The sequence below is a fragment of the Octodon degus genome, unplaced genomic scaffold (genome assembly GCF_000260255.1).
Source record: "Octodon degus isolate 3935 unplaced genomic scaffold, OctDeg1.0 scaffold00038, whole genome shotgun sequence".
Classification (NCBI taxonomy): domain Eukaryota; kingdom Metazoa; phylum Chordata; class Mammalia; order Rodentia; family Octodontidae; genus Octodon; species Octodon degus.
In genome coordinates, this window is record NW_004524614.1 from 9,410,529 (window position 1) to 9,422,892 (window position 12,364).

The window sequence follows — 12,364 nt, forward strand, 5'->3', positions numbered from 1 at the left end:
AGAGAGAGAGACAGAGAGAGAGAGACAGAGAGAGAGACAGAGAAGAGAGACAGAGAGAACAAAGAAAGAAAGAAAGAAAAGAAAAAAAAATATATATATATACACATAAGGTAGCTTGGATAATTGTACTACTGATTTCTTCTAGTCTATTGAAAGGAGTCGTTAAAGCTTAAGTTTTTCTCTCTATTCTCTTTCATTTTTGACCAATTTTGAGTGCTTATACCTGCTAGTCTGAACAACTAATTTGAAGACCACAATTGAATCTCTATGATTTTGTTTAGTGAAATTCCATATCATTTCTAATGTTTTTTTTACTGTGTTCTAGTGTCTTTAAAAAATAAACAAAACACAGCAGACCATATTAACACATGACAGATTTGACATTAGCATGTGATAAACTGAGGAAATGTTATTCCTCTCAACAGGATTCAAGCCCTTTTATTAAACACACTTTATTTTTGCCTCATTAAAAGATAATATGGCTGGGGGTAAAGCATGTGCTTAGCATTAAATCTCCATCACTAAAACAAAACAAAACAGAAGAATGACATACATTATGTGAGAACTTATTGTATCTATTAATCATATACTGATATTTGTACATATATTTTAGAGGAGTGTACATAGGACAAAAATAAAATTCAGATTGTAGCTTCTTCTGTGGTCCTCACACATTTAAAATATCAATGCTAGGGCCAGCAAGATAGCTCAGCGGACTAAAGCACCTGCTTAGGCAAGCTTAAGCAAGCACAGAGACCATGGTTCAGTTTGATCCCCAGCACCACATGCCAAATCAGCCCCGTCCTCAGGATGGGCTGAGAAAGCCAGATTCCAGGCGTGGTTGCCCACACCTGTAATCCCAGAGCTGGAGAGACTGAAAGCAGGAGGATCACCATGAGTCCAAGCTGCGTAGTGAGACCCTGTAACAACAAAACACACTAAAAAAAAAACCCTAAAAAAAAAGATAGATAGATAGATAGATAGATAGATAGATAGATAGATAGATCAGTGCTAAAACAGCTGATTTTTTCAAGATATTTGTAATTATTTAAAATAATTACATATTGCATTATATTTTATAATATATATTTGAAATATTTGTAGTAGTTATTAAAAATGGAAATACCACCAATATTTGCTTAGCTTCTCCTCTTTACTATTTACATATTTAAACTATCAATCAGTCTAAACAAATTTTTAAATTTCATTTCATTATTAAATCTTTATACTTTTGTTTTGTAATATGATATATGATTTCTAGAATAACTGACACATATTAATCACCATTTCACAGGTGACACTAGTGGATGGGCGACCATATTTGGCACAGTTCATGGAAATGTTAATAATGTGACATTAACACAGGAGTGCTGTAAGTGGAATTGGTTCAAAGACAGTGTCAGCTTTTTGAATAGCATGATTTGATTTGTGGTGCATGGATTTATATGAGTATTGTAACCTGCTGTTATCTCCAGTCTCACTGTCCACATGGTTTCAGTAATATGTAATCAACCTCAGTCTGAAAATATTAGATGATAGGCTGGGGATGGAGCTCAGAGGTAGAGCACTCACCTAGAATATGCAAGCCCTGTGTTCAATCCCCAGCACCACAACAAAAATGAATGAGTGAATGAATGAATGAATGAATGAATACTTCAAGGAGAGTGAGACTACATTCACGTAACTTTTATTAGAGTATATTGTTATAACTATTTTCTTGTTAGTTTTTGTGAATCTCTCACTGCCCTAATTTACAATTTAAACTTTATTATAGGTATGCATTATAGAAAAGAGTGTATATAGGGTTTGGTACCAGCTATGATCTTAAGCATCCATTGAGGGAGGGGGGAGTCTTAAAATATGTTTCTTGTGAATAAGAGGGGACTACTATACTATGATAAATTCCCTTCAGAATTTCATTTTGGGTTCATTCTGTTTCTTTGACCAATGACTCTACTGTCTGCCTGAGGCTATCCCCATTTATGCTACTTTTCAGTAGTAATCTACGATTGAAAATATATGGAGATATTGAGCTATTGTGATAGTGAAGTTCTTAGTCCATTTACTTTCTTCAGTAACTATATTATGCATCAACTACTTGCTAGCCCCTTTGGCACTGACAATGCGGTACTGAACCACAAACACCTTACTACACAGGAATTGTTTCAAAAGCAATGATTTATTTAGCACTTCACAAGAGAACATGGAAGCCCAGTAGCAGAAATGATAGCTCTGCCCAGGTCTAGGGAAATAATCCCAGAGAAGATGCCACTTAAGATGAACTTTCAAGTTCTTGAATAGAGAGATGATAGAGGCAAGAGGATGAGCAGAAGAGCAAGATCAGCAGAATACGGGGGTAGACAGCTCAGAGCACACTTCACAATGTCTTGGCATACCCACTCTGAGATTCTGAGAGGCAGAGGTGGGTAACACAGGAGCTCAGCTCAGAAGGCTCAAAAGAGTTCCAGCATATACTTTGGAGTTTGGCCTCTATCCTGTAGTTAGAATTAGTTTGATATGTATTTGCATGTGTGTGTGCAAAGTTATGTAGATGGATGTACAATTACATACACACAGTAGTGTACATAAATTTATGATATCCATATGTATGCATGTATATATCATAGCATATTAACAGTACACAGTCAGTCCTCTGAATCCTCAGGTTCTACAAGTTTCAACCAACCCCAAACTAAAAATATTGAAAAAATTACTGAACTTATACAGACTTTTTGCCACTGTTTCTTCAACAATACTGTATAAAAACTATTTATCTATTATTTGCATAGTATTATGCATTGTATTATCACTGTAAATAATCGATTCTATTTAGAGTATAGAGGGAAGGTGAGTACATTCTATGCAAATACTACACCATTTTATACAAGAGAACTGAGCATCTGCAGATTTTGCTCTCCAGCGAGGTCCTGGGAATCAGACCCTCAGATACCAAGCAGTAACTGTATCATGCACTTTACAACTCATTTATCATGTATTTGATTATACCCAAATGTATAAAAATAGAAATTAAAAAGGACATCATTAAAATTCTAATCTTTTCTTCCTAAAGCAAAGAAGTTATTCTGCATATATGAATTCCATTTTGCACCAAGCTGCTGTACATAAAGGGCAGCCACTGAAGTTATGGGCTTTTGTATTGGGTTTAGATTGAGATTTTATTTTATTTATATTGTATTTGTTTGAATAATGAGGGAGGACACAAGATGAGAAGTGGGTGTGAGGAAAATTGTTCCATCAAAATTGCGAAGAATTTACTCAAGCAATGAGTCTGGCTGGAATAATAGTATTGGGGCATTTCTGTTGACATGTTGGGTTGTCATGGCTGTTGCGAGGGATGTGCCGCAGGTATGTAGGTCACAGAGGCCACGGGTGCTGCTGAGCATGTGACAGTGCACGTGACGGACCCCGCAACAAAGGACGATGGCAGCCAAAACGTCTCGCATATGATTGACAAGAAGCAGTGATGTGGATACTGATGATCATGATTTTTGCAATACTTCAGAATCTGAGGCCAAAAATGGCATTGAGAAGAATGAGGTGGCAAAAGATGTAAGAGGCCACAGGAAAATGCACAGAACCTGGAGGGATAGCTGGCTTGCAAGAAGAGGAGAGTGAAGAATTATGTTCACAATTTTTTTTTAAATTTTAGGCAACACAGCCAGCTTGATTATATGAAAATTCTCTTATGGGCAAATATACTTATTAATCATATGTTTTCAATTTAATAAACATCCATAACTTTTTTTTGGTACTGGAAATCAAACTCACAACCTCTTGCTTTCCAGGCAAGTACTGTGCCTCTGTGCTACTCCCCAGCCCGTATTATTTCCATAATATTCTAAACATCAATGAGAATTGAAGTAACCATGTTAACATCTTTAGGGAGAGAGCTATTTATCATGCACCTATAGATAACATAAAATATTTTCTAAAACTTTATATACTAAAAGAATCTTTAGTGTTACATAGATATTCAGTAACAAATGTGCTGTCTTTACTACTAAAGTTCATTTTTAAATTAACATTTAGAGGGACTGGGAAGATAGCTCAGTGGAATAAGTACTTGCCTGGCAAGTGCAAGGTCTTGAGTTCAATCCCTAGTACCAGAAAAAAAAAAAAAAAAAAAAAAAAAAAAACACTTGGCTTAAAGTGATCCAGAGGAAGCAGGGTAACTGGAAAGATCTTGTTATCACATTTAAATAATAATATAAATTTGAAAATAACTCACTTTTTAATTGCATCAAATCAAATACTCATAAGGTCAATGGAAAATTGAGATTCCAGAAATATTTGCTTCTAACACATGTTTGCATATGCATGAACACACACACATACACACACACACACACACACACACACACACACACACAGTTCTGTGGGTAGGTTTGCCATTTTTCTCCATAGATTCCCTGCTCCTTCATACACCATTATCTCAGTAATTCTGTAAGCTCCTTCGAAGTAAATTTTGTCTAGGATACATTTTTTTTTTTTGGCGGAACTGGGGATTGAACTCAGATCCTTGAGTTTGTCAGTCAAGCGCTTATCCTACTGAGCCATCTCCCCGGCCCCTTCGAAGTAAATTTTGAAGACTTTTTCTTTCCTCTCAATGCTTCAGATAGATGGATCTTCGATTTGCTCAGCTTTATAGCTTATCTATGACTTTCATCTGACACTTTTAACTTCCCAGTAATAAAAAACCATCTAATGTGACTATATCTAACAAGAAGGATTTTAATAAAGTGTAATAGTGGCTCCTACAGAATCTACATCTAACTCTTTTCACACCTCTAAGTTGGAAAGGAGGAAAATCGAATTAAATTTTAATACAAAAGCATTTAATTAGCACTTACTTGTGTTATTGAATTGAATTGACCCAATTATTGCCATTAAGATTTATTCAATCCTAGTGTTTTTCATTGAGGAAAACTTATCTCGCTTTCCCATATGATTTTATCCTGCTTAAATGTGTCTGTAGTTTCTTTTTAGTCACCTGTTAAATGTCTCTGAAATGATCATTGGAAGCTAGAGCGGAGATGATCCTATTAGTCTATCATTATTAAAGAATCATTTGCATTTACTATGTGCTAAATAACACCATTTAATGGATGTGAATGCTATACCTTTGATAGAAAGAAAATAATGTTAGTTATTATTGTCACAATTAAGGAAATGTATTTTTTCTAGTAAAATTTTCCTCTTGTGTTCCTAGTTCTAAACCATTATCCACAACACTGTGATTGCAAAGAAACTGAATTGGAATGTGTAAACGCTGGTCTAAAGTCTGTGCCTACACTTTCATCCAATGTGACATTACTGTGAGTAGAATATCTACGGATGATATTTGTCCCCAGAGTCACACAAAAACCAATGAAATCTGCGTAGTATTTCTATGGAGTTACATTAACAAAATAATCAAAATTTCATTTAAAACAGACATCAGATAGTTCTATATGCTTCTCCAGGAAAGCAAAAATGTATTTAAACACCAAACATTGGATCAGCCCCATTAATGGTCTGTAACTCTCATTTTGAGATATTTACAACTTGTATATTGTTATGTGTGCATCTGTACAGAAATGTTCAAAAGAAAACACATTTACCTACTCCATCCCATTCTTTTTTTAATTATTTTTTATGGAGAAACAAATAGCAATGAGATAGTTTCAAAACGTATTAGTAGGACAGTTTCAATAATTAATACATTGCATATTATTGTCTTTGTAGTGATAATTCATAGTACAAGATGTAGACATGATATCCTGTCCACAAACACTATTAGAACAAATCTTTCTATTCATTGAATTAAGAGAAAGTAGCTATAGATATATCCTAACTATTTTGAATATACAGATACAAAATTGTCCATTTTTATTCCTTTTTTTGTTTAGTTTTGTCAGAGATGGGTATTCCATTGCCATTTAAATATTGTAGGTGTGTGAATTCAGCAAAATAATCCAATATAATCCACTAGCCCATAACAGTAGTAAGTTATCTGTAGGACTGGCAATGTCAGAAGTTGTTGACTTAGGCCTTTTACAGCTCAGCATATTAATATGACTTTACTTTTTATACTTTTCTGCTGGATGGTTAAGACCAAGATAAAGCAAGACCTATATAACAAGAAATGCAACTTTTGTATCTGACAAGGTCAGTCAAATCCCCTCAGGATTTACCTTGAAACCCTGTACCGTAGTTTGTAGATCTTTTGTCAGTGTCAGCCATGTGGATGAGTCATGGCCATTGCTTGACCAATTTGCTCTCTGTGAAAGCCTGAGAGAATGTTATCTCTCCATGTGACTCTCCTTAGGCAAACTCTACATTGTCAATCACTTTCCTCTGTGGCCCCGTCCATCCATTCTTAATAATTGATCCAAGACTACAAAGGGTAGAAGACCCATGCAACTGGCTGTGTGAAGCATCTGCATTTCCCCTAAAAATTTTAAGAGCTGAGGAATTTGTAGTCCTGTCATCACATATAAGTTGGTTAGGAACTTTGGTTGTTTTGGTTTCATCTGCTTTTTTAAGTTATCTAAAAAAATGAAAGAAAATGGTAAATCACCAGAAACTTTCCGGTCTAGTATACACTAAGCTCATCAAGTATTTGTCAACTGCAGTCATGAAATTCATGGTGGACCAGATATCTATTTAGGATGCCAAAAGATTATGAAAGAACTGAAAAATTCCTTTTCATAGTGGCATTATTGCCATTAAAATGTCTGGATTCAACTAGTACTCACATGCTTATGTTATGCTCATATAAACAAACCTCTGGTGTGACCAGTCATACAAAAGGATAGCATACACATAATACTTGATCAGGGTAATATGTCATCCCATTACCAGTTTAAGTATTTGCTATACTCTACCTACTTTTTAATCATTAATTTCACCAATCATCAATTTAATCATCAGTTCTTCTTCTTAAAAACTTACCATAAAACAGTATGCTGTGCTCCACCTAAGATATCCCATTTCTAGAAGTGCACTCTATGCCAAGCACTGCTCTGTGCTTATTCCATTTCTCAGAACACGTCCTGTTGGTGGGACATGGCTATACCTGAACTTTTCTTTAGGCACTTTTATTCTCCTCTGAAAAATTTTCTGTGCCATCATACTCAAAAGTGTGTTAATTACCATAGAACATTCTTTTCCTAAACATGCATCATCTAGGGAAGTATAGTTTGTCATTAAAAAGTCATAATGAAGTCTATTTTTCATGTTACTTTAGGTCTCTTAAGAAAAACAAAATCTACAGTCTTCCAGATAAAGTGTTCATCAAATACACACAACTTAAAAAGATGTAAGTAGCTATTAATAATGTATTTATGGGAAAACTCTTGCTATTTTTTAAGAATGTTTTGCTCTGAAACTAAAATAGAAAGTTTTATCTGTATCATGAAATTTATGTTTTTAATTTAATTGAGATTAGAAAATAAAGTATTTAAAAATATGTTATCTTTCCATTTCATAATTCAAGATAGCTGGATTGATTTTATTTAAACTTTTTCAGAGAGTAAATATGTAGCTGGGATAAAAATGTTTCAGTAGAAAAATACATAGTTTTATGTTTTTCTTTCAGTTTTTTAGTTTTTGCAGACTCAAAGACACTAGATGTACTTCACAATTTGAAAACATAAATAAGAACAACCAGATCATTTAAAACACACAATGGTAAAATACAACTTGCCTCCCAAGGTAATAAGTACAAAACCACAGTAATAGGTTAATCAATGATAACAGCATATCTGGGCAAAGAAAAAGTAAGCAAATAGTGCATTCTCAGCAGATAAGAAGTGCTATGCCACAGAAGATGCTTTCAGCATCATTCAAGAAAGATAACCCTGATATGAGAAATATAACCCCTGGAGATGGGCTGTTAAACAGCAGAGATGGAATCAATCTCCACCCCAATTTTTCTGAACTCTCTTAATACTATCCATGTGTCTTTGCTTTGGTTCCTTATCAAGCCACTTTATTATGACTAATGTGACTTACCTTCTTTATAAAGATTACTTGAAAAATTGCATTGGATAGGGAATAAGAATTTTCCCTGTTCTTATTCATAGTAGCAATTTGAATGGAATGAGATACCTCCTACTCATATCAGCAAGCATAAAATGTACATATCCAGTATATACAGAACCCAGTGAGGCTTCACCCACCAAGAGTACCATTAGTTTAGATAAAACCAGCAAGATAATGCTGCACATGTTGGGAGGCCCTTGTCACTATCACTGTCGTATTATGTTAGCCTTCAGCATGCAGCATAGAAATTTATAAAATTTGTTTAAAAACCAGGCACAAAAGTGATCTGAGCCTGTCTTGATAGTAGACAAACACACATGGGTGGAAACATCATTGTGTTTATCAGGTTTGACACTGTGACAAGTACCTGGGAAAATCAACGTAGAATAGGAAAAGTTTATTCTGGCTCCTGGTCTCAGAGGCTTCAGCCCATGTCGGCTATCTCCATTGTTCCCGGGCCTGAAGACAGGCTGTAGCACCATGGCAAAGGGTGGGGGTGGGGAAAGCTACTCCCCTCATGGCAGCCAGGTAGGCAGGAAGCAGAAACTGCATGAGTGAGGCTCAGACAAGGACCCAGTGGCAAAAGTGCTCCCCACATCCAGCACCTGCTTCCTCCAAACAGGCCCCATCTCTTATAGCCCATTTAATTAACTTATCAGTGGTTCAATCCATTGCTGAGATTAGCACCCTTAGAATTCAATCTCTAGTCTCGATCTCTGAACATTGTTGTATTGGGTAATAAGCCTTCAGTACTATGCATGAGTCTTTGGGAAACATGCATATTTAAACCATGACAAGCACAAATTATTCCATGTTCATTAATTCCTTCATATAAGAAAGGAAGTCACAGAAGAAAATCTACTAGATAGAATCTTTGTGAGTATCAATAATCTTACCAGCCTTGATTATTGCCTCGGTAAATCCCAGCTGCTGTTGGCACCTCCTGTTCCACCTGAGTTTGTGATCATGTTCTCCCTGTCACACTGGAGTAGCTACTTGTTGGCTCTGGGCTTCCAAACTGTTCTAAAGAAACTCTAAGCACAGTGATTCTAGTTCTTCTGGAAATGCTTAAAATCACAGAATGTTCATTCTGTGAATCAATATTGCTTTTGTACCTCTAGAGTAATGTTCAAGGAAGAAAAAAAAGAAATAACACTAGCATAAAGAAAGCTAAAGAATCTTGTTTTAGAATGGCTGTTTAAATTCTGTGTCAGCTTTCCATCACTGTAACAAATACCTGAAATAATAAATCAGAAAAAGGCTTACCTTGGCTCATATTTTGTGAGATTTCAGCTACTTTTGACTTTTAATGGGCAGCACATAGTAGCAATCTGTGCAGGGAACATCAAAGCATCTCACCTCTGACCAAGAACAAAGCAGAATGAGGAAAAGGAAGAAGCTGTGGGCCTGCCATCCCCTTCAAGGGCACTCCCCAATGAGCTGAAGACCTGCCACTCTATCCCACCTCTTAAAAAGTTTCTACCAGTGCCCAGTGGAGCCAAACTAAGCTCTAAGCACTAACATGTGGGATTTGGGGGATATTTAAGATCCAAACTAGCAAAATGTATCATCTAGTATCATAGAAATGGTGAGAATTTCTAATCAGACTTTACATACAAGGTTACTAGAGTCTGTAATGGTTAACACACATCGAAGACCTACAACTAGACTGTGGAAGAGTCAGAATTAGAACCCGGTTTTCATATTCAAGGACTGTATTTTGATTAATTTTGTTTTTGTGTGTGTTTTGTTTTTGTTTGTGGGGCTGGTTTATTTGGGTTTTTGTTTTGCTTGTTTTCTGCTTTGTTGTAGTTGCTGTTGTTGTTGTATTAGGTATTAAATCCAGGGCCTTCTCACTCAGTTACCTCCCAGACCTTTCCCCATTTTTTATTTTGACAAGATCCCCCTACGTCACTAAGTTGCTGAGGCTGGGTTCAAATTTGTTATCCTCACGTCTCAGCCTCAAGTAATGCTTATTTTATCAAAACAAAATCTTAAACCAGGTGGGGTAGCACAGGCCTGTAATCCTAGCATTCTGGGATTGTACTCCAAGTTAATGTTTAATTCTGCTTTGTCCAAGAAAATTGCAGAACCACATCCCAACTTGACCATCACCCAGCAAGGTCTCTCTCCATGCAAGCTGCCGTTTGATGCTTTCTGGGCAGCTTCATTCTCTTACAAAAAAGAGATTATGAGACCCACATATATAACACTAATTAAGTGTCTATTACATACAAAAATACAGTACCAAGAATAATAATCGCTTACATTTAGATAATCACTTATTAAAATTTATACAAACTATCAATGTCTAGAATATTTTTATTAATTTTATTGAGAAACAAATAGCAATGAGACAGTTTCAAAACCAATTAGTAGGACAGTTTCAATAATTAATACATTGTATATTGTTGTCTTCATAGTAGTTATTCATAGTACAAGATGCTGACATGATATCCTGTCCAAACACCATTAGTACAATTCTTTCTTCTCATTGAATTAAGAGCAAGTAGCTATATATCTGTTCTGTTTTGTATATACTGATACAAAATGGTCTTCCATTTGCATCCACTTTTTTTGTTTAGTTTTGTCAGAGATGGGTATTCCATTGTCATTTAAAAATTGTAGGTGCGTGAATTCAGCAAAACAATCCAATATAGTCTAGTAATCCATAATAGTAGTGGGTTATCCATAGGACTGGCAATGAGGTATAAAAAGTAAAGCCATATTAATATGCTGAGCTGTACGAATATTTTAGTAAAAGGTGAAAGATTTATACAATCTGAAGAGAAACCAGAGTATAATATTTTAAAGGGAAAGGAATTTTAACTCTTTAATATTATGAAGCTAAAACTTAACACTTTTTATTTTTTTTAGTTGATAGATGTATAAATTTAATTTTATTTTTTAATAATTTTATTGAAAGACAAATATCAATAAGACAGTTTTACAACCAATTACTGGCACATTTACAGTAATTAATACATTACATATTGTTGTCTTAGTGGTTATTCATTGTACAAGATGCAGACATGATATCCTGTCTCAAATACTATTATAACAATGACAATGGAATGCCCTTCTCTGACAAAACTAACCAAAAAAGTGGGATAAAAATGAATGGCCCTTTTGTATTTGTATACTCAAAATAGTTAGGATAGATATACAGCTCCACTCTCGTAATTCAACGAATATCTGGAATTTTTATTTGGGCTTTGATTCTCACAGCCACTGAGGTGAAGCAGGAATAGGCAGTCCACTATTGCAGAAGCAGGGCTGTTTGTCCAAAGTTAACAGCTAACTAGGACCTTGGGAAGCTTGGCCATATGGCTCAGTGTCAACACTGTTACTATCAAAGAAACTAACCAGTAACTAGACTTTAATTTGAAAGTAACTCAAGTTCTTTGCAAGTATGACTCACACATTCTGAGTAGCCCAGTGATGCTTCAGTCTCCTTTTCTCCCCATCCCCTTCCCCTCACTTTTCAGCTTATCCTTCCACATATCCCCAGAAAAATTTCTCCAAGCCCTAGTCCCACCCCATGGCTTTCTAATCCTATAATTCTTCCAAAATTTTCCCAGGTCTGCTTACAGCAGTCCAACTAACCAACATAGTAAAAGCCAAACCATTCCCAGGAACTGATTTTTTTTTTAAAAAAAGAATCTGGACAAGCATTAACAAGAGCTCTTGGTAGCAGATAGCAAGAGAGTAGAAACATGCCTACATATTCATTCATTTTTTCAATAAATGTTTGTGTAAATGTACAAGTGTGAGACACCAAGGAAACAGCAGTAAACAGTCCATATGAAAAGCCCTCTCCTTACAGAGAGTAAATTGCAAAAGAAAAAGACAGTCAATAAATAAAACACAGCATTAATAATATGGGGCTGTGGGTATTATGCAGCGGTAGAAGGCTTGGGAACATATGCATGACCCAGGGTTCAATCCCTAGGACTACAAATTTTTTTAAAAGTACATAAATTTTTCGATGGTGATTAAGGTGGTGGAGAAAAGTAAACCAGAAAGAGAATTAAGCAATGTTGGGCAAAAAAATTTCAAACACTATGCTAAGAAATTTTGTCCACATTACTAATGCCCAAGTTATTGATAAAGTTTCCCATCATCCTTAGATTTACTCCCATGAAACTGATTAAAAATGCATGTAATCAGTATCCTACCTAAGTCTATAGTATTTAAAGCTAGCTGCCACCACTCCCTACCCTGTCACAAATCTCTTCTCCAAACATTCTTTGTTCCTTCAGTTTCTTCCCCAGAGGACATGATTTAAAATATGTTCACCATTCTGGCCACACTAATA

General features: G+C 35.4%; 1 protein-coding gene across 2 annotated transcripts in view; it reads left to right on the forward strand.

The window, feature by feature from the left end:
- Nucleotides 1-12,364, forward strand: part of Rxfp2 (relaxin/insulin like family peptide receptor 2) — a 67,204-nt gene that overhangs the window by 19,429 nt on the left and 35,411 nt on the right. For both annotated transcript variants that reach the window (XM_004631064.3, XM_004631065.3), the window contains exons 3-5: nucleotides 1,295-1,372; nucleotides 5,231-5,336; nucleotides 7,250-7,321. In XM_004631064.3, coding sequence (XP_004631121.1) covers nucleotides 1,295-1,372; nucleotides 5,231-5,336; nucleotides 7,250-7,321 — 256 coding nt within the window. The remainder of the gene's footprint in view (nucleotides 1-1,294; nucleotides 1,373-5,230; nucleotides 5,337-7,249; nucleotides 7,322-12,364) is intronic.